At 47.0% G+C, this 23,208-nt stretch overlaps 1 protein-coding gene across 1 annotated transcript in view; it reads right to left on the reverse strand.

Annotated features, from left to right (window-relative positions):
* grik5 (glutamate receptor, ionotropic, kainate 5) overlaps positions 1-16,300 on the reverse strand; it is a 24,683-nt gene extending 8,383 nt beyond the window's left edge. The window contains exons 1-12 of the mRNA XM_076152715.1: positions 16,189-16,300; positions 14,637-14,801; positions 12,324-12,421; positions 11,602-11,767; positions 7,836-8,014; positions 6,964-7,017; positions 6,026-6,184; positions 5,416-5,568; positions 3,833-3,937; positions 2,463-2,570; positions 1,501-1,704; positions 461-574 (exon numbers count right to left, since the gene is read on the reverse strand). Coding sequence (XP_076008830.1) covers positions 461-574; positions 1,501-1,704; positions 2,463-2,570; positions 3,833-3,937; positions 5,416-5,568; positions 6,026-6,184; positions 6,964-7,017; positions 7,836-8,014; positions 11,602-11,767; positions 12,324-12,421; positions 14,637-14,801; positions 16,189-16,300 — 1,617 coding nt within the window. The remainder of the gene's footprint in view (positions 1-460; positions 575-1,500; positions 1,705-2,462; positions 2,571-3,832; positions 3,938-5,415; positions 5,569-6,025; positions 6,185-6,963; positions 7,018-7,835; positions 8,015-11,601; positions 11,768-12,323; positions 12,422-14,636; positions 14,802-16,188) is intronic.
* Between the last annotated feature and the right edge of the window lie 6,908 nt (positions 16,301-23,208).

Below are 23,208 nucleotides of genomic sequence, written 5' to 3' on the forward strand. Positions count from 1 at the left end.
GCAGAGTGATGTCATGTTTCAATGGTCAAAGGGGATGCTGCCTCTGCACCACAGGGGGGCAGTGTTCCTCACTGCACTCAGCCGGATATCTGCAGTGCTTTGATGCGCTAATGCTACAATCCATAAATGCTCCGTTTCACAATGCCTCCTGCTGAAGCTTACTTGGGTTGAAACCAAAAGCTCATTAGCAATGTAAAGCTGTCGCTGTTACCCAGCAAAACCTGTTGAGTTAGTTCAATTAAACCTATAAATGTCAGTATAATCACAGAGTGGCTGCAGCAGGCGTCATATTGCTACAACGCCACCATCCAAGCTTCAAAAACAAGGGGTTGCAAGCAGTCTGCTTCCTACTGTTTGATGTATGTGACCCTGTCCAAACAGAAAAATGGAATTCAATACTAAGCTTTCCAGTCAGTATCACCCAGCGGGCATTCCACAGCCCTACAGATAACACCCTCACCAGGTGAACACGGTACAAGATGCTGATCCCCAGGGTCATGAACGGCTTAGAAAAGTCAATAACTTTCTCTCTCTCCGACGTGATGGTGAAGCCTGCGACGGCCAGGTCGGCTTTCTGCAGGGCGAAGATAGGTAGGCAGAGAGAGAGAGAGAGAGAGAGAGAGAGAGAGAGAGAGAGAGAGGGATACAAGTGGTCAGATAACAGCCCTAAAAGAGAAACGCACTTCAGATGAGAACTGACTGCCCACTTGAAGAGGCAATGGCTGAAACATGCAAATACACACCGCTCTAATACATGCTCTCTCTCACACACACACACACACACACACACACACACACACACACACACACATTATTCACCATCCCAAATGAGGCTAATTGCAAGCAAGTAAAGGGTGGTTGGTCTTTCCACCTGCATAAAACCTTGCAGGTCTCCGGTTGCTCTGCCTCGCCTCCATCTCCTCCATTAAAAGCTAATTGATGAACATGGGCTGCTAATTAGAGTTGAGTGATCAGGCAGTAGGGAGGGCAGCAGGGAGAGCAAGCGCGGAGAGCCGGGGAGCACCAGCGTGGAAGGGGCCCACACGGGGACCACAGCCTGGTAATTGAAGTGTACCGTATGGTAATTAAGCAGAGAGAGGGCCTCTCATTAGCCTCCTTCAACCAGAGAGTCTGTCACACGCAGTCTGGAGCTGGACCGCGAGGAAGTGCCGGGGCGGAGGTGAGGCTGACACAGGCACATTTCAGCAAGCCAAAGATGTTGCAGACAATTTTCGGCACCTCGACTCTCTTTTGGGGAATTATCTAGTCGGCTTTTGTCCTAGATAAGAATCGTTCTCCCCTCTGAGAGTAATTTGAGACATGGGGAGTTACAGCAGAGTTGATGTTTGGGGCTACTGTGTGTGTATGTGTGTGTGTGTGTGTTTGTGCATTTTTCTGTGTTTCTAGTGTGCGTGTGTGTGTGTGTGAGCGAGACAGAGAGAGAAAGAAAGTCATTATTACACACAAAGAGACAGAGAGAGATAGAGAGCAAGTACTCACCCTGTTGATTAGCTCTCCAACCATGCCCGTCCAAGAGCCATTGGGCTCTGGCGCTCCATACAGTCCATCATCCACCAGCTTGATCTTGAAGGAGAATTTCAAGATGTCTGCCAGCTCTCTCAGCATGTCGACGCAGAAGCCCTCATACTGGTCGTTGCCCTGGAAGTCCTGGTAGTTGTCTTTGCGCATCACATATGGGTTTTCCTGAGAGCACAGCGGAAAACACAGAGTGAGTCCAATCCAGTTTGACTGAACAGAGATCTATGATTGGAAAACAACCTGAAAATAATTAATACACATGTTCATTTTGTGGAAACCCTTTTTTCCCCAGTGGCAAATGATTTCTGTCTCTTTTTCTCCTTTTTAATAAAACATAATGCTCTTTGAGGAGAATGTAGTAGAGAGAAATGACTCATATTCAATTGATCCAAATATTAACAGCGGCTCTTGATGTACTTCTGTCTCTGAAGTGCAAAATCCTGCTTCATTAATTCTGTCCAATCATCTACATACAGTTCATTCACTCACACATTCATCATTGTGTTGAAACTAAAATGAAAAACTCTGACGCAGAAGATAATCATTTGTGAAATTGCACTCTTTCAAATTGCATTTTCAATCTGAAAAGGGCTTCAAAGAATAGCCTGTGATGTTGTATTGTGTCCATCAGGTGTTTGAAATCATCTGTGTCAACCTGAGGATGATGAAGCAGCAGCGGCACCAGGGATTGGTCGATTTATTGACGACATTTCTCACGAGCCAGATATCATCAGCAGAACAGGAGTTTACCAGTTTGAGATAAGTGATACATCTCTGTCAGAGCTCCATCAGTCAGCCGCACTGACAGGAAAATTAGTAGACGCGGACAACAACCCAGCATGAGCTGCTGCAGCCTGAGCAGCAACACCATAACAACTCTGACGTTCACAGCATGGCGGTGAAGAAGCTAAATGTGGCCTTACCAGTATGGTGGTGACTACCAGGGTCTTGTTTGCCAGCGTCTCTGAGACATTAATATCCAGACTGGTGGAGTTCATGACCAGAGTGTTGTTAGAGTACCAGATTCCGATCTGTAAGAGATAAGTAAGAGATACATTTATGCATTGTTAAACTGTAATTCCCCTGCAACTGTCTCCTGTTCTAGCAGGCTACACACCAGCTAGCAGCGATTATATTCAACCTTTCAAATTAGCACTTTTGCGTGTTAAATATTTTCATTCCTTGCAGTGGCATCCATACAATTAGATACTGTATCTGAATGTATTTAATTGCTCCCATCGGAGCCATATACCTGCAGTAAAAAGCTGCTGTTTACAAGTGCAGCGAAGAGCCCACACAAGATAGCAAATATGCTAATGAAAAGCATCCATGATCATCTTTTCACTGCCGTGTTTTTACTTCTTCTAACATCTTCTTAATGGCATGAGAAGCAGCTCACATATTTCCATTTTATTGAGACAATAAAGTCAGTTAAGGTACATAAGTGTGTGATTATGGCCTAAACGGTGTGCAGGGGTGGAACTGAAGCCTGCAGAGGAATTTCTTGGGGAGATAATACTGTACATCCTTCAGTAGGTCAGATTAGAGGTAACAACTCCTCAGACAGAATCACAGCTGTTTCTGTGACACTTTTTTTTCCCCCACTCTGACATTTCGCCGTGGTCTTTTTTTTCTGTGATCTGCCACTTTCTGCCTTCAGTGGAGGTCCTGCTATGCACCGTGCAGAGATAAAATGGTAATTACCGTAACCTGACTCTCCCCGCAAGTGTTGCTATGGTAATCAGGTGAAATATAATGTTAACATGAAAGGCAGTTAGCCTATACTAAACCTCACTGAGAACTATTAAGGTGACGCAAATGTCTCAGCTTGAACCTGCAGCACTTACACTTCAATAAATCTTGTATTTGATTTCTTCCATTCTTGCATTTCCTTTTGGTTTCACACTATGTTTTAAATACTTCTAGCCTGATCAGCGGTTCAAATAATTTGTCAAGGGAAGGTCACGAGACAGAGGGCAGAGCGGGAAGCATGGAGTTCATATCACTGTTGGGATTCAGCTCACGGGGTAAACTAAAGTCATTCATGGTTCAGAGAGTTAAACCAATGGCATTAAACATTTGTAGCAACATTATAATTATGATCTTGATTGCAGGTTGGAGACAGCAGAACTGCATGGGATTCATTAAACCAATTCCACTAAGTAAAAACATTTGGTTGGGATGAGGGAGGTCTGTGGTGATGCTGACCTCCGTGTTAAACGCCTCCCCAGGCTTTGCCAATTCACATGGCTGACCTGAAACATGACTGCATAATATCAGATGACCGGCCCACCTCTTTGTGTCCTCCTCTGTGTTTCTCCAGGATCCGCAGGGTGTAGTTGGTCCTCTGACCTTTACTGTTGAACTCCACACGGCCAGTTAGACCATCATACTCAACCTGCAGGGCGAGGAGAGGAGAGGAGAGGAGAGGAGAGGAGAGGCTTCTGTAAAAACATTTGCTCTCTTTGTAGATACTATCTCTAGATTATGAAAAGAGAACAGACAAAGACAGAGCAAGGACACAATGAGAAGTGTGTGCTGAGCCTAGACGAGGAGGGACAAGTGGAGGGTGACTGAGAGAGGCTCAGATAGAGCAGCAGAGAGAAGCGACAGCTCCTTAATAAGACTCAGAACTCCACCTCACAGATCCACTCCAACACTCCGAGGCCAGGTGCAGGTGCGGTGGGCCCGAGCTAAGATGAATGGCACGATGTGGAGATGGAGCACGCGCTGATGTTGACTAACAAAGACAGATGTTGGGCCGGCGGCGCAGAGACAATGAGAGATGGACGTCCGGCCGCCATGATGACAGGTCATCGATGACAGAAACACAAACTACCAGAAATGAGAGATGACAAAGAAATAACGAGTGGTTACATACATGCAGGCGAGACGAAGGATGAAGGAGCTGGACTGAGAATGTGTGGAGAAGAAACTGAGATGCAACCATAGATCATGTCTGAGCCAGCAAGTATGTATGTAATGTAGTAAAGGATGAATGTAATGTATGTTTGGGAGAATTTGTAATTGAGTGGTGTATTCGTATTTCTGCAATTGCTTTCATTTATTATTTATATTTGACATACATTTACTTCACTCATTTTGTCAAAACTATGGATAAAATAGATACAAGTTTGATGAAAATAATATAAATAGGAGACAAAGTTGTAATATTTAGAGGGGAAAAGTTGCAGATTGTAGGTTTAGTAGCAATAACAGCTTGTGTGTCAAAATGAAAGACATGGAGCCTCTGCTGAAGCTTATTTCTCAAATAAGGAAACACTTGACAGCAGGTTATTAGAAGCACTGGAACATTCACACCTTTGTCTTCAGGCTCGACTGTTTACTTTGAAGTCTCAGTACATTACAGCTGCATTCTCCTGACATTTCAACTTTTTCCCCCAAATTTTATAACTTTATCCTGAAACTCTCATTTCATTCTCATATTTTATACTTTTTTTCTAGCAGTGGCCCTCACACTCCTATGATTGCATCATATTGCTGCAGTAGTTTGTGGGTGGAGAACCTTGATCTTTTGAAGAGTTCATCTTAGTAGAGATGAGGTAGAAAGGGTTTGATTGAAGTGATTGCTGAGATTGTTGACTGCTGTTCTTCATCTGAACATGTGCTGCTTTTGTCTTTAAGACGTGTGAAGTGATTCACAAGGTACAAACGCAACAACGGTGACTAACTAGAAATTATTTTTGCTTTTACTTTGAAGTATTTCTTGTAATGTGTGAACTTTCCTCTTAACAAAATCATTTTTTAGAAGATATTTCAACTTTTACTCAAGTACGGCTTCCAGGCACACTGTCTACCACTGCCTGTGTCATGCACCATGTATGTGTGTGCATGAATCTAAGCATGTATAGCTACCATGCGCAGGTAGTTCATGAGACTGGTCCCGTGCTGCCAGATCTGAGGCGAGGTGCAGCTGAGAGGCTTCACTCCGATTTCCTGACTGCGGTTCAATTCCCTCACGGCTCCCACCACCACATGCACCGCATCAAACATCAGGGCTGACGAGAGCTGTGGAAGGGAGAACAGGGGGGGAGGCGGGGAGGGGGAGAACAGGGGGAGGGGGGGAGGGGGATAAGGCGGAAGGGCGAACACAGAATGAAAGGGAAAGGACATGGGAGAAGGATGAGCGGAGAAGTGTGAGCACAAGAGGACGGAACGGTTAAGAGGGATGGAGGGAGGCAGAGAAAACATGATCAGAGAAGGGGGAAGAGGGGGGGTCAGAGGTTTGAGTGAAGCAGTGGGGAGGAAACACAGAAGGAAACATCAATAGTCATTAACTACAAAGCAGAAGCCAGCTGAATCTCTTTAACTGCACGATGAATCAGTGCGAGGAATAAAGCATGCTTAATGTTATTTAGCATATAAACAACACCTTTAAATCACTTTCTGAATGTGCGTAACCATGTGCAATTGGGAGAGTGTGTTTATGTTTGTGTTTGAGTGTGTGTGTGTGTGTGGGACTGACTGCAGGGCCGGGGTAAGTGAGGTCACAACCCTCCCTCCAAGAAAGGTTGAGGCTCCGGATGAACTCCAGATAGAAGGGATGGGTGGTGTTAAACATGGAGAAGCCCACAATGTTGGACTGCTCATCCACGACGTCATCCAGTCTCAGCAGAGGGAAATCCTAGAGATCAGCGGGAGGGGGGAGGGGGGAGAGGGAGAGGAGGGGGGAGAGGACGATGAGTGACATGCGACAATATCAAATCTCAGCACGGGAGAAGAATCAGGCGACGGTGGAGCAGGAGGAGGAGGAGAACCTACAAGAAGTGACAACATCTAATCTGTGACGGAGCGAGAGAGAGAGAGAGAGAGAGAGAGACCGGGTGAGAACAATATTGACAGATAGAAACAGCAGATGGAGAGAGGAAACGGAAGGTGATGGAAAAACTCCAGTAAGCTTTGCACAGAGGCAACAAACACCTGAGCTGGCGTCTTAAAGCGTGCGAAGACACGGCACATACACAGAGCAGACGGGGGGACAGGGGGGGGACGAGGGGGGGACGAGGGGGGGGACGAGGAGGGAGAAAGTGACACACGACTCAGACAGAAGAAAGGAAAGCGAGTAAATCAAAGAGGCAGATGAAAACAGCCGAGGCACAGAGAGAGAGTGGCGGGTGGCACAAAGATAAGGGCACGTCACGTCTGTCATCCCCTTCACCTCAGACATGTTTTCATTTTCTTTTGTTTTTGCCACCTTCCTCTTCATCTCCGCGTCTTTTGTGTATCACTTCTCTCCCCCATCCCTCATTGCCTTTTCCTCTGTATTCTTCTCATTTGTCCTTTATCTGACACTCGCTCTGCCTTGGTGTGTTTTGCAACGGCTGGCAAGAGGAAGGAAGATGGAGGAGCTGGGAGGGGAGTCAAAATGGAGGGATAGGACGGAGGTAGAAAGTTCGCTCTTACCATGGTGGTGAGGATGTACTTGTAAAACGCTGATGTCATCCCCAGCTCTGATGCCTGCAGGACAAAAGACAGGGAACGAGATGAGAACATCGACACAATGCAACAGGGAAGGTGGGAGGAAGGAAGAAGCGAGATGTGGAGAGACAGCAGAGGGAGAGAGAGAGAGAGAGAGAGAGAGAGAGAGAGAGACGGAGACACAGAGACACAGAGACACAGAGAGAGAGACAGGACGGAAGGGGGAGGTGAGGAGACAAGGAGTGAAAGAGACAGATGGGGGACAAAGAGGGGGAGGAAAATGTGTGAGGAGGGGGAGAGAGAAAGAGAAAGAGAGAGAGAGGGAGAGCGAGCGAGCGAGCATACGTTAATCACAGTTTCACATCATCAGCCTAACACCAGGACATTTTGCTGAGGGCAGACAGCCGCTCTGAAAACATCCTGCACGCAGCAGAGCTCTGAGTCACCACGCTGGCTATCGGCGTTACAGGCCGTAACATGAATCACAACAAGCCTCTGTAACATCTGCACCCAGGGAGGGGAGGAAAAGAAAGAAAAAGTTTCCCGAATAGTGAGTGACTGACGCTCCCAGACATGAATAAATACCACTTGCTCTGCTCTTCCAGAGGGCACGTCGGGTAAAAATAGATGTTAATTCTGTGACAACAACCGTTCTGTAGCCTGGGAGTTGTTGTTTTATTGCTTTACAGGTGATAAGCCCCTGTGCGCCCTTGATGACTGTAACCCGAATTAGGTACATTACATAAAAGATGCAATGCATAGCCCCCCTGGGTGTCACTGTGTGTACTGTATGCAAAGCGATGTTTCCCTGTATGTGTGTGGGCGACTGAGGAGAGTAACGGCGGTTGAGGCCTGACCTTCTTCAGGATGAGATAGGAGACGGAGGCATTGGCGTCAATGATGATGGTTGCCACCTTGTCGTCACGGATCTCCTTCAGCAGCGGCGTGGGGTCCAGGTTGTCATCCAGCATCCTGATTGACAGCGTCTCCCTGGAGATGAGGAAGCGGCGCACCAGTTCCTCCAATCTCAGCAGGCCTGAGGCACAGCCGGACCACAAATCAGCGTCTATATCAGCGTGCACCACTCATATTTCCAAAATGTAATCTTTGCAGGACCGGTGAAAATGCTGATTTATTGCAGGATGGTCGTATACTTATGTCATCTTACAATGCGTGATCGATGGTTTCTCTAAATGCCCAGGAAATGAAATATCATTTAATATCAAGTTTGCAACATGTCCGCATTCAATAACAATGATGACTCAATAACAATAAGCCTCACAGTGATCCTCCTGCCGTTTCATCTCTCTGTGCCCGCTTTGCTATTTGTCATGTTTAGTCAATTCACTCAAAGTGAAACCTTTGTGACAAACACGTTTGAATTATTAGGCCAAAACAACAACATTAAAGTCAGATTCAGGCGATTTCTCCACATTTTATGACTTTTCCCGAAAGGCTGATCCAGGTCACTGATGTAGTTTTGATGTAAGAGGTGTTTAGAGATGTTTGGCCTTCACTTAGCAGACACAGCAGAACCAAAGTTAATAGAATGGACAAATGGATCCATAGAACACATTGAAAAAGCGTCTAAATGTTTAGCCCAACATGAAGATATACATTTAGGTAGACACAAACATCTTCACCATTGCCTATAACATTTGACCTTCAAACATCTGGATTTTCCATGGATTGCTCTGGGGACACACGTACTGTACATGCAGGGGGTCACAAGGTAAAGTAGCACCTAAAGAAAGCAGATCTTGCAAGGTGTTAAAGTCATTAGACCACAACAAGGTTCTATTAGGGAATCCAGATGAAACAGAGCAGTGGATTGTGTTCTAGTCTACAAACTACATTCCTGATAAATGCCAACTTCTAAACTAAACTTAACTTTCAGTGACCAAGATTGGACAAAAAGGTTTGGGTGGACGGTGCAAGGCTAGATGGATTTGTGCTAAAACACAGAAAGCGGAGTAGAACTGAGTGCAGCAGCAGACAGATTGGAACTCTTGAGACGACCGACCTGCTTTAATGAATTCCTCTGGACTGTAAGTGTAACCAATGGCGGTGAAGACTCACTTGACATACTGCACTGAGTGAGGCTTTACTGGATAGTCTGGGTAGATAGTCTAAGCCTGCCGCTTCCTAATTGTAATTCCATAGTAAAGCACCGCCAGCTATGTAAATAAACGGTGGGACAGGCAGCTGGGGGAGGGAGGGAGGGAGGGAGGAGGAAGGAGGAGGAGGAGGAGGAGGAGGAGGAGGGAGGCAGCACACACACAGGGCCCTTCAGCAGGAGAAAGCCTCTGTAAGCAGTGGGGTAATCACTGAACCAGGCCAAAACTTTAATTAGTTTGAGGAAGGGGCGGTGGGTGTGTGTGTGGGGGGGGTGGGGGGGGATCGATGCACTTTACAGCTTCCTCTCTCTCCTCTTTTCTCTTTCATTCTACCTCTCTTTCACCTCTTTTCCCCTCTCTTGGCTCTAACCTCGCCGCTGTCGCCTGCACGCTCTGGTTCCCTGCTCTCCATCTTTATCCGACGTCCCCTCTCCCTCTCCCTCTCTCTCTCTCTCTCTCTCTCTCTCTCTCTCTCTCCCCTCCACTTCATCCATCTCGTGAAAACCGCATAATGGAATTACGCTCAGCCGAAGCATTGTGACCTGGGCGTAGCGGGAGACGGATACATCAGGAATGACCCCCAAATCTCCCGCTCGCTGCCCGTTTAACAGCGTGTCACGGCAGCGGCTGCTTGCCCACGCTAAAGAGGGTTGAATGGCTCGAGTTAATACCGCTGAAAATCGGCTCTGGTGCCCTCAAAACATGGCAGATCCTTTAATACGTCGCATAATTAGGGCGAGTTCACGGTGTGTGTGATCAGCATGTGCAATTGTGCGCGTCGATCACCTCACAGAAAAACAGAGGACGCCAACTTCACATCACTTCAAGCCGGGGTAAACAAGATAAATAAATCAAGCAGACTGGTGGTAAACACTGTGTGATGTTGAGCCTCAGCAGCATCAGCAACACACACACACACACACACGCACATACAAACACAGGCCAAAGGTTTATCTATACACCACCGAATAAATGCACGTATATGTACACAATAGATATATTTTGAAAAACACACACTGTGCCACACAAACACACACACACACACATCCGCTCCAGGAGTGCAACAAGCCTTTTGAGTGGCAGCTAGCACCTATTCTGCAGCCATAGCAACCAGCTCCATGGCGATAGATAGCGCAGCCAAGTGGGTCAGACTCTGTGAGTGCGATAACCTTGTAAAGATCACCTTCAAGCCAAATATATTACACACACACACACACACACACACACACACAGACACACACACACACATCCGTCTCTCCACCAGCGACACTGCATCTTTTCAGCCGAGCGGTAACAACGAGGCTTTCTGCCGCCTCTAATTCTGACAAGAGGGAAAGACGAGACTCTCATCTTCCCATTCAACTCATGATCAAAACTGTAAAAGATGTCTGATGTCATTTCAAAGCTCTTTTCCTTCAGCAAAATGACAAACCCACAAGGATTTCAGTTTGCTCTCCAGGGGCTGCGGGGAAGACAGACAGACAAACGGACGGGCGGGGAGGCACTGATAGATGTTCCATAATGTCACAGCTTTCTGCTCGTCCTGACTGACTGATGTGTTGGGTCAAACGCTTCAGTTTGAGTTAACAAAGAGCCAGAAACCCCTCGGAGGAAAGAGTTTAGAACATGGCGCACCCTTAAATTCCACCGCCGCCGTGCTTTGTTTTCTGCATAATGGTGTACATAATAAATCAATAACGCTCTTAAAAATGAGAATAAAAAAGGCTGAGTAGCTAAGTGTCCAATCCCCCTGTGATGTTAAAGCTCCCAGAGTAGCCCGGGCCAAGTTAAATCAAATGCCCTCCAAGTTCTGGAAATATTAGAAAGCATTATGTTTAATCGGATTGGACTAACAACCTTCAGAGGTGGCTGAGACAGTGTGAAGCAGGGCGATGACTAATAGGAACACTGCGGTGTGAGCCCAGTTCTGAACTCTGACAACAGACACAATTAAATGGCCAGACTGTTAAAATAAGTGTCCAGCAGAGCAAAACAGTCATATCCGCCTAAACACTGTCAAAGTGCCAAAACGCCCACGCAAGGATCTGCACAAGCACACACACACACACACACACACACACACACACACACACACACACACACACACACACACAAACACACACACACACACACACACACACACACACACACACACACACACACACACAGAACACAACTGCAGTATTTACACCCACCTAAACGCTTAGAGCTAATTATTTTCATTACTGATTGATTTTTTTTCTCCAATGCGTTGTTCCAATTACCCAAAGGTAGGAAACAGAAGCACACTGGTCAAGAGGGAAGCGGCATGTTGTTGCTTTTGGAGGAAGAGGGGGGAGCTTATTTACATATATTACGCATATTTGCATAGCACAGAGGAGGGAGAGAGGGATGGGAAATATGGGGCAGAGAGAGGGGAGGGAACCAGCAGATGCCTGTATGAAATCAATCATCAACACAGGGGTGATTTTCTGTCAATAATTGAACAGTCTGCATGTGTACTCACACTCAGCCTTGGCACAGACCAGACTGGCCGAGGGGTAACTGAAGGAGCGTAAGATGGCTCCTATGGCCAGACTCAGGTCCTCGTTGCTAGGGTACAGAGTCACGGAGGCAAAGCGGAGGTACGGCAACCGAGGCGTCTCCTCCGGGCCGATCTTTATGTGAGGGATCTGAGAAGAGGGGAGGAGGGGAAGGGAGGAGAAGAGAGGAGAGGTAGAGAGAGGAGGAGAGAGGAGGAGAGAGGAGAGAAGAGAGGAAAGGAGAGGGGAGTGTTTTAAAAAGTAGCTACGCAATAAAAAAAACGCTGAAAGCAAATGTGTCGTGATTAACTCCTACACCTTTTTAGGTCCTACTACACACATACACACACATGCACATACACACGCACACACATACACACACACACAAGACACACAAAAGAGTTTGAATAAGGATCCATTAGGGAGGATAGAGTGTGAAAAGAGAGATAAGGAAGATAGCAGAGGCAGAGAACAGAGAGACCTCAGGATAAAAGACTCAGTGAAGAAAGAACAGACAGAAAAAGAGCACGATAGTTAATTATATGAGAAGAAATCCAATATGCAGGGAAACCACATCTCTAGGTGCATTCATCACGCCGCCCGGTGAGAAGGCGGAGGGAAGGAGGCGCGCATGCATACATTTCTACGTGTTTGTGTGTGTGTGTGTGTGTGCACGCCTCATACACTCACACACTCACAAACTCACCTCCTTCTCGCCACATATATGACTGACAGTAGAGCCGGAGGCGGGGCTGGAGGCGGGACCAATCACAGAGACGACGCCTTTGGGTAGAATCTGACACACTGAAAAGGAAGACAGGGGGAAAAAACACAAATGTTGAGTATGCAGATGCAGACACACACACACCTTTTCCTTTTCTTTGCTCCAGTTTGAGAGCAGACAAAGGGGGGGGGGTGCAGACCGATGTGTATGTTTAAGATGCAGCAGCAGGATGCATCGTGATTTCAGCTCAATCTGAAGCACTCATAACATCACAGCGGCTCATTCTGTCTCATTATCCTCTGATTTATTTTGAGATAAACACTCCAAGGACCACAGGGCAGCGCACCATGCGGCTATTATTCACTTCTTCAAACAGTTAGTCATTTGTTAACGATTTTAAAGACATTTCACTATAATTATATGTCTGACATCAAATCAATATTAACAGCTTGGTTGTGGTCTTTGATTAACGGTGGATCTCAATGCCAATTTGCATGATTAAATGTTTTTGCAGAAAGTCAAAATGGGGAGATTTTGCCTCTTTTTCTCGTACATTATCTATGCAATTAGTTATGAAATATAATTACGTCACTCGGCTATGGATCTCCTTGGAGGGGGAAGTGTGCTACTGTTTATGACTCAATACATCATCATGGATCGGTTCCACTATTTAAACATAAAAAATCCACAATTGAGACAGAAATTCCGCCTGAGGTTAAGTAAGATAAGTGGAGGATTTAAAAGTCAGCATAAACAGTTTATGTGCGCCGGTTCGTCTCATGTGACCAGTAATTGATCCGATCAGTCTGACTGACGGATCAATAGCATGACAGGCCCACATGTCCACCTGCCGAACACAATTAAAAGAAAATGGAGCTCGGTTAAAATCGACATCTGCAGCAGACCGGCGTCCACGAGATACACAAGCGTGATCATCCCAGCAGTCTGCAGCCCCCATGTAATTTGTGTGTATTTTCATCGACACGGCCGAGTCCAATATCTTAAATTCGAAACCCTCTAGCCTTTCTGACATACGTGCCTGGTATTTACTTCATCTAATTGGTCTGCGTGTGTGAGCTCTGGCCACATTGTTGCGTATTTTTTAAAGTTCCTGCATGGGTCTGTGTGTGTGTGTTTGTATGTGTGTGTGCTCACTCCAGACAGCCGAAACTTTTGAGATGATGAGTTCTCTGATCCAGACACCAAAAACATGCTTCTAGCAAACAAACCCGGTCAGAGTCTCCTCGCATTGGTCAAGGACAGACAGAGACACACACACACACTAACTAACACACACACACACACACACACACACACACACACACACACACACACACACACACACACACACACACACACACACAGACACATCCCGAGCGTGGCGGTATATACACAGCCTTCCTAAAGCACAGACAGACATTTTGCCAGTAGCTTGTGGCAGGGTCAGTGAGCTATCAGAGGAGGAAGCAGGGAGCCTCTGTCTCCTCAGGGCCAACTGTCTTTCCAGACTAACTGCCATCTGCTTTAACTCTGTATATCAGTAACATTTCATGGTTTGATGATTCGATGTCACTTCATGTTGGTTTGTGCTGCTGATCTGTACTGATAGGTGTTTGATGGTTTGTTTTGGACTTGGTGTGTGTAGTGGTCAGTACCAGCTGCTACTGAAGGGCACTGGTCCACTCTTTTTTAATGAGACTGGCTTAACGGCCCATTACTGTCTCCAATGACATGATTACTAATCAGCACAGTCCCTGCTGCTTCCACTTCTGTGATGGCGCCATTTAATCTTCCATCTTTTTAATGACTAGTGTGGACACCTACACCGACTTAATGATTACAAGTATGAAGTGTGAAGCACAGTCCTATAATTATCTGAGGGTTTGTACTCCCAAAAATATTATTATCATCAGGTATTATCAGCTATTATCAAGACGTTTAATATGTGGAGAAGATTAAAGCCCCCTGTGACCTGGTGGTGCTCCCTCCCTCTGTTCCTCCATTCACTTTTACCACATGATAATAAAGTCCCTTATGTTTAGAGATAACAACCGATTACTAATGTGAGCTTATTTGGGAGATCTGACTCATCTCATGGTGCTGTGTTGCAACTACACTGCTGCTCCCCGTCAGAGAACCTGCTTATGCTCAGATGGGTTTAATTTCCCTCCACGGCCATGAATAAAGCAAACACACACAGATACAGAGACAGATACAGAGTTGCCTTATAAAAGAGATAAAATATGAACCTCAAAGAGTTCAGCCGAGTTAAAGATTCATCATACTCTGACTCACTTGTGTCGGTGGTGTCATACTGGGAGTCTTTTTGCAGCTCATATATGTCCACCTCCACACGAGCTCGGGACGGACCCTCCATCACACTGTTGATGTTCTCCCTGGCCAGGGCCAACGCCAGCCGCTCCCCTCGCCCACACACTGACTGGTCATCCAGGATCGCCGCTAGGGAGACAGTGAGGGGGGGTGAGAGAGAGGTGAGGGAGGGAAGAAGAGGAGAGGAAGCAGACATGATGCGAAAATAAAAGGGACAGAGAGGGATGTAGAGGAGGGCACGGGGAGAGGAAGGAAGTGTGAGGAGAGAGCAAAACAGATGAGGAGGAGTGAGGATGAGAAGCCTGTTTGTCAGCAGCATCCATACCGATGTGTGGGAGGGGATGTGTGTGTGTGTGTGGAGAGGATCTGATCTGAGGCAAACCAGTAAGTGGCAGGAAAACTGCTCGCTATCATGCATTAAGAATAGATGTCTTAGTTTGTATATCTAATAGAGAGGGGCAGGCGGCGTAATCATTAACAAACAGCAGCCACTATATTAGGTACAATCTCATACAATGCGGCCGTGCAATAAACACAGGGCTATTTTGAGAGGGACAGATTAGACACCTCACAGTATAGTGCAATCCAATGTAACATCGCCACAGGCTCAGACATTACCACAGAGTTGAATCAGCACCTCTGCGAACATCAACAAGAAGTGAATGTAATCGACTTTGCAAAGATGGCCATTGAGTTCCTTCAAATGCCGCCAATGAGTGTGATGTCTATATTTGTCTTTAAAATCTTGTTTGGTTGGTTTTGTCGGTGGTGTTTCATGCATCTTGTTGTCATTTTCGAGAGTGTTTGCATTGACATAACAGATCATCTTGCTTTTTCAATTTTTTGGACAGATGCAGCTGCGGCTTTGGCACGGACGACTTGGCTTCTATGTTGATCGGTTGGTTGCTTTGAGTGCCAGAGCTCTTTTATGGCTGACAAATGCTGCTAATTGGCAATCAACCTAATATAACCCCAGTTGTATGCAGGGTTTCTAACTCATTTAAACCAAAGCATCACTGCACCACCAGAAACATAGAACAGGGTTGAAAACTGCTATAACTATCAAATCAAATCTACTACTTAGATCAACAGCAGATAACCATTCAATCATTAAGTTATTGAGTTATTAAGATGGTTTTCATGCTGTCAAATGCTTGTTTTCACCCATAATTGAATGAGACAATAAAAAACAGGCTGGGACATTCATTTAGAGACTGTTGGTAAACACACAAAATGATTTTCCGTTATCAATGCAAATTTAGCTCAAGGTTAAAAATGAAAAATTGAGACTTCAAATCTTTCATCTATGTTTACAGAGTTCTATCCAAACTGCAGAGATATTTGATCAGACAGTGAACCTAGATACTGAAAATGGAGATATGTTGTTGTGTCGGCCAACAGTGTTTGGTACAATATGACTCTTATTGTACCAAACACTGTTGGCCGACACAGGTGGGGGAAGTGCACCAACCGGGTGATTGGTGTGGTTGGGATAGAAAGATAGTGGGCCACTCACCCATGCGGACGGAGGAGAGAATGGGGGCCTGACTGAGGGAGCGAGGAGCCATGGTGACTAGGAGGAAGGAGAGAAAGTGTATTGACAGCAGCAGTGCTGGCAGAGCCGGCATCTTCTACTGCTCCTCATGGAGAACGGTCTGCTGGCTGCCTGTACCACCACCTGCAGGAGCAGAAACACACTACAGTCACTGAACATGACATCAGAAAACTCCACGTTATGCAGATGATGCACCTGTAATTGTGGTTGCAAGACAGATGTTTGATAGTGTCACCCGCTTATTCTTGGCAATGACACGTTCACTATCGTGGCACACAGATGGGTAGAATGCAAACAGTGTAATACACACACATCGGAGAACCACATAGAGAACATTACCATACAAGAAATGCCTCAAGTACACACAAACATAAATCATAAAGTATATATACCTGCAACTACTGCATCCACTCTACTTTTGATAACTTCCCCAATAGATATAGCACCTCTCTCTCTCTCTCTCTCTCTCTCTATCTCTCTAACAAACACACATACATACGCATCCACACACACACACCCAAACACACACCCAAACACTTCATCTCAGCTCCACTGGTGCTAAGCAGCCTTCACTAGGAGTGACACAGCCATCGTCTGACTGACAACATGACAAGCTAGTGTGAAAGGATGGAGAGATGAAGGAAAGGATGAAGGTCAAGAGGAAAGAGGAGGAGTGGTGGGTGACAGACAGACAGGGGTGGAGTGGAGGGGGAGTGGAGGGGGGAGGTTGTTTGCAGTTGTTGACCTGGGATTGTTTCAAATCCCTGGTTCACCGGTCTGAGCCGTAGACAGGTCTGACAGACATTTTAAAGAGTCAGTTCACGGCCCTCAATTGACCCGTGCAGCTCAGCCTGGAGGGCGCTGGAGTGGTAGAAGACTGACCTTTGACCCTGACAAGTGAATAGGGGGGGTGGGACAAGTGACTGACATGCGCTTGTTCATACACTTGTGCCCGCATCAAAGAGGTCTGGGTCGTGTGTCTTGTCGGTCTCTCTCCCTGACTCCCCCATCGCTTCCCTTCAGCTCCCTCCTCCCCCCTCCCCCCTCCCCCCTCTCCCGCAAATGTTTTGCTTTGAGGTTTTAAAAATCTGCGACCGTCTGCTTTGAATCTCAGCCCGCACCTCTTCAATCAACCCCACTTCCCCTTTCTCACTGCCTATTCTCTTCCAGCCCTCCCTTCTCCCTCCCTGGAGCTACATCGTCCCTTGTTCTCTAGTTTGTTGTGTCAAAGGTGGCGGCGTCCATGTTTGTAATACTAACAGCGTGTATCATACTGTGCAGATGGCTGTGTTGTACTCATTACGGTCACTGCAGCTTAAACTGAACAGAGGCTGTGCTCTGTGTGGCGAGAGGCCACAATTTGTATGTGTGACACAACACACACCACCAGGCACCCAGTGGGAGTCTTTAATTCAGTGTTTTTGATAAATCATTGATGTTGGCATTCGCAGCTTTAACACAGCATGTCGCATTAAAGGTGTCGATATATATAATTACTCAATCAGAAAGCAAAGTTTCACACTGGGGGCATCTTTTGTGTTTGCTCCTGAAAGTATAATGGTGTACAGCAGAGGCAGTCGCAAAACAGCTGATTACCGTGACCACACAGGGAGATAACTAGGGCACACGGCTCCCTCACACTGCTGTGCTGCACAACCCTGCTACTGTTGTATTCTGCTGGTTTCCCACACTGGTGTGTTCTCTCTCAATTTGTTGCGTATGGTCTGAAACTGTGCTTACAAGTGTGTGTGTGTTTGCATGTGCGCCTGCCCTTTGTGTTTATTATAGGGCATATATGGGCACAGGCTTACCTTGTGTGAGTGTGATGGTGTATTGATCGAGCCCAGCTGAAGTGGCTGGCCCTCAGGTGCAGTCAATCAAAACAATGGGGAACCTGTCAGGGGAGCTCTGCATTTCACAGGAGCCATCTGATTGGCTATTACTGTGAAGCAGATTGCCATGATGACCAATAAGATCCTGACTGAGGCCATGCCTTCTTCAATGATGGGATGGAACCGGTGCTATTTCATTGTTATTGAGGGCTATTGACAGCATTAGACAGAGAAGATTACAGCGTCTATACTCCATGAAGAAGGAGGGGGGCGGGGGGAGAAAAGAGATGAAAAGCTGTGATAGAAGTAAGGAGAACGCGTGACTGGGAATTGGCTGGGAACACTGAGGGAATAAAAGAACAAAATTGAATAGAGAGAGAAGAGATTGGAAAGTTTCTCTGCAGGAAGAGAGAGGTAGAGCAAGATAGAGATAGAGAGAAAGAAAGGGGAGAGCGGTGAAAAATCAAGTCAGAGTATGATAGAGTGAGGTGGAGGGAGTCAAGGAAACAGATAAAGTCACACACAGAGGGAGAGCTATGCTTAATCTGACGGGCCGGTGTGTGTGTGTGTATGTATGCATGTGTGTGTGTGGCTGCTGTGTGAGCTCTGTTCCTGTGGTACACGGCTCAGTCCCTGTAGCAGTCGGTTGTCAGTCAGTCTGCAGGGAGCCGGAGCAGTGAAAGGAACAAGCGGACTAAGTCTGTGTGCTGTACGGAAACACTGCCGCTACACACACTCTCTTTCATTCTGCACCCTGCTGTAAGTCAACCGGCAGCACCGAGAAATACACAAACACAAAATACATAAATATCCTGACTGGCTGCGTGTGTGTGGATGTCCGACAGAGAGAGAGAGACAGAGACAGAGGGAGAGAGAGAGAGAGAGAGAGAAGAGAGAGAGAGAGAGAGAGAGACAGAGAGAGAGAGAGAGAGAGAGAGAGAGAGAGACAGAGAGACAGAGAGAGAGAGAGGGAGGGAGACTTTCATCCCTGTTGGAGATTTAGCTGTTTGGTGCATGCATTCATCTAAGTGTGTACGCATATTTTATGTGTGTGTGTGTGTGTGTGTGTGTGTGCTCATTTGTTTGTGTCTGTGCTGAAAGACTTGGCTGCTTGCTCGTAGTGTCTGCAGTGCCTTTTATGAAAGAGAAAACCGTGAAATCAGAGATCTTAATTATCCAGAGAGAAAGAGAGAGAGAGAGAGAGAAAAAGAGAGAGAGAGACGGAGAGAGGGGGGAGGGAAGGATGAGTGGTACAGGGAGGAGGGCCGGAGTGGGGTGGAGGGAGGAGAGGGGGAGGATGGTGAAACGCAGAAAACGAGGGATCGCTATATCGCTCGCCGCCCCAGGCACAGATGAGGGGAGAGGATGAGGATGAGGATGAGGCAGAGGAAGCGGGATGAGCGAAACAGGGAGGGGGGGTGAGAAAAGAGAAGAAGAAGAAAACGAAGAAGAAGAGAGGGATGCAGAGGAAGGCAAAAAGTGCTCAGATGGAGGAAAGCAGCTTGAGGGGTTGAGGAAGAGGAAGTCGAGGGGGGGGGGGGGGGTCTGGCGAATCTCTTGTTTTCCCGCCGCTACTGCCTCATTGTGTGACACATGAAAACCTGACAGTTATCATAATGGGAGGATGAATCATTCCCGTAATTGAATTTGCGAGTGGAACGGCTGCAGATTTAAGTCGACGGCACAGACAGACGTGACGGGACGGAGGCGCTCCCTCGCTCGTCTCCACGCCATTAGTAGTGATTGTTGGCTGGAGGAGGCCTGTTGGCTGCCGGCTGAGCTGAATCCGTTAGCAACAGCCCCAAGACAATATGCATGAGCCGCGAGGATGATTTGGTGTGTGTGTGTGTGTGTGTGTGTGTGTGTGTGTGTGTGTGTGTGTGTGTGTGTGTGTGTGTGTGTGTGTGTGTGTGTGTGTGTGTGTGTAAGCTGTTTGCGGGTACAGACGGATGCCATGGACCCCTTTGCTAACCCCGGTTGGCTTTATGTGGGATTAAGTGTTCAGTCCTTTGTGTCCTTTGCATCTAATGTCAAATCAGCTGCACATGTTCCTGCTGGTGGCATTGACGCAGCATTTTCACTTTGCACCTTTTCACTCTCACTCTCTCTCTCTCTCTCTCTCGCTCTCTCTCTCTCTCTCCCTCTCTCTCTGTCTCTCTCCCTCTCTCTCTCTCCGTCTTCTGCTCCCTGTGCTCCTCTCCTCTCCTCCTTCTGTTCCTCTTCTTCTCTCCTCTTTTGTTTTAATATTCCCCTGTTCTCTTGCGACACAATTCTTTTCTCTTGTTTAATTCTCTCCTAGGGCTTCTGAGATTGTGGATCTGAGGCATCCCGAGCTTAAAAATGAGGTTTGATGTAGAGCAAATAATGATAGATTCATCTGGTGTTGTTCTACCAAAGACAACATTGTTTGAAAATGCTTGCGTGAGTGCAAAATGGTGTAAAACGCTTCCATTATCTTGCAAATGGGGAATATGAAAACATTCTGCATCTTAAATCTCCTCTAACTACAAACTAAATCCACAGAATGCTGGCGTACACAATAAAAAATGGAACCCCGGTGCTGTGCAGTGCAAAAAGTGGTGTTTTTTGACGCAAACGCTACACGGGAAGCCACAAAATATAGACGAATCAATGAAAATAATCTTTGCACGCTTGTATAGGAGGGATAATCTCCTACCGAATGTTAGCACTTAATGGTTTTTGTGAGATTCACAGTGGTCCTGGTTCATTACGGGGCTGCTCTATTGGATTGCATTTCTGGCATTAATTCCCTGCTTAATGTTAAGAGCGACGCTATTAGACACCAGAGCAGGATTGTTCATTATTTTATGCCTTTGCTTTGGAAAGTATCCTCTCAGGCTCAAATGTCTCTCGCTCTGACTGTGACGACATGTTTTCAACATGTCCCTCTGCCCTTCTGTGTGGCGTTTGAATGCGTCTGGTGAATTGGGAACTCAAAGTTGCACCCTGTCCAGTTTCCCTGCAACCCCTGTCTAAGATCAGCGAGAATAGAGAGTGGATGGATGTTGATAAACACGTAGCTTCGTCTCTCTCGCTCCTCTCCTCCGCTTCCTTCTCTATCTCTGTTTCTCAGACAACGGTCAAAAGTCAACGGTCAAGCGATCGCACCGGGTGGATTTGCTGTAATCCAAACAACACCGATTCCAGGTGAGAGCAGCGCGTAATTCCCGAGCGAGGAATGAACATGCGAGCACACAATACGGCCATTTCAGACCAGATGAGCTCTTTTTAACATCCTGCACTGGTGTAATAACGATGCTCTCGCCATCAGGCCGAGCACTGACGCCACATGCGTTTGCGATTGTGTACGTGTTTATGTTACCTTTCCACACCCGGTAAATCCAATCTAACACTTTCTGTCTCTGTGTTCCTCGTCCTCTCTGTTCTTTAGCTTTTCACCTTGTCCTCCCTTAACAGGACACATTGATCTCTCTTTTCTACCTTTCTGCCCCCCCCCCCCACACACACACACACACACACACCACCACCACCATCACCCACCGCTGTGTCTCTTCGCACTCACTCTCTCTATCCATTTTGTTTCTCTTTCACAGGACCTCTACACCCCTGCCTCTTCCATGATCTCTCCACTCTCTCTCTCCCTCTCTCCCTCTCTCTTCCATCACTCTATTTTTGCTCTCACAGGCCTCTTCAATCTCCGCTTTCTGACCCGTTGTTTCTCTCTTGGAAACACGCGTATAAATCCTTCTCGCCTGCTCTCCAAAGAGGCCCTCGGGTTACTCGCTCCGCTCTGACACGCCGCCGCATTCCGAGTCCGGGCGCACGCCAAGATCACTACCGGGATCGCTGTTCTGTATTTGCCGGTTTTGAATTTTGCCCCTCTCGTTCCACGTCCCTGTGAATTTTATTGCCTTCCTGCATGCATATGTGCATCCAGTGTAGGTTATGCTGAGTGCACGCTTTTCCCCTGGAGCTGTTTAAAAAAGATGTGCAGCTCGGTGTCAGTGGCTGTCGACACGGGGTCCCACTTGTTGTGGCGGTGGCTTATGTAAACGCAGCAGTTTAATCTCAATTAGGAAGCCCTCCTTGAACTCGCTCGCCCCCCCCCCTCCTCCCCTCTCCTCCCCCCGGCTTGTTTGGAGAGTTGGATACATTTGCATTCGGCACAAAGCCTTTGAAATGTAAGTGCTGATATCAACGGGCGCAAAGACAATAACAGCTGAGTGAGAGTGACGCACCGTCCTAATTCAAAACCGGCGGCGGGTAGCGGGGGCGTGCAAAATGTTTTCCCTCAGACTAAACGGTGCTGCTTGAAAAGTTCACTTCCTGAAAGCTGGTGTGTGATTTTTCTGGCCCGCCCCTGATTAGTTTCACCTGTGCCTCGTTATCCTTCCTTCCCCGGTGTGTTTGTTCCCCTCTCTTACCTGTGCATCCAGACGGCCTGTGGTCACCGCGGTTCACAAATGGCCGCTCGCCAGTGCAACAGCAGCTGTCCACTGACTCGCATCATTATATCACACAGTAAGAGCAATAGTAACACATCATTCCTGGGCTCTGCTCTGTTTGTACTGTTTGTTCTGTTTCACATCACGGTGAATCACGCACAGCTGGTCGGCTTATATTGATGTGAAATAACAAAAGTATTTATGCGGGAAATAGAGACGGAAACCGTGTTGCTATATGCAGACCGTTTGCTTCGACGCTGTCATCGCTCTCTGATGAACCCATGAACCGACTCCACGCAGCTCTCCCACTTAGAGGCCCACGCACCTCACACACACACACACACACACACACACACACACACACACACACACACACACACACACACACACCGACACACATCAAATATACACACAACAGGTACGGAGATGTACAATTGCGAACCCGACATGTCCACCTTCATGCGTGCACACACACACACACACACACGCACATGCACACGCACACGCACACACACATGCACGCACACAGTTCGCAGATTAAATGACTCAGATGGCAGTTGCTCTCTCCGTCTCCCTCTCTCTCTCTCTCTCTCTCTCTCTCTCTCTCTCTCATTGTCAGGTTTTGCTGCCGTGGCAACAGAGTCAAGGATGAGAGGAGGAGGAGGGAGTGAATGTGGGGAGGAGAGTGAGGGAGATGGAGAGAGGGCGAGGGAGCGGGTGAT

This window comes from Genypterus blacodes, unplaced genomic scaffold (assembly GCF_046128005.1).
Source record: "Genypterus blacodes isolate CSIRO-AG114 ecotype Tasmania unplaced genomic scaffold, CSIRO-AGI_Gbla_v1 ptg000057l_1, whole genome shotgun sequence".
Lineage (NCBI taxonomy): Eukaryota > Metazoa > Chordata > Actinopteri > Ophidiiformes > Ophidiidae > Genypterus > Genypterus blacodes.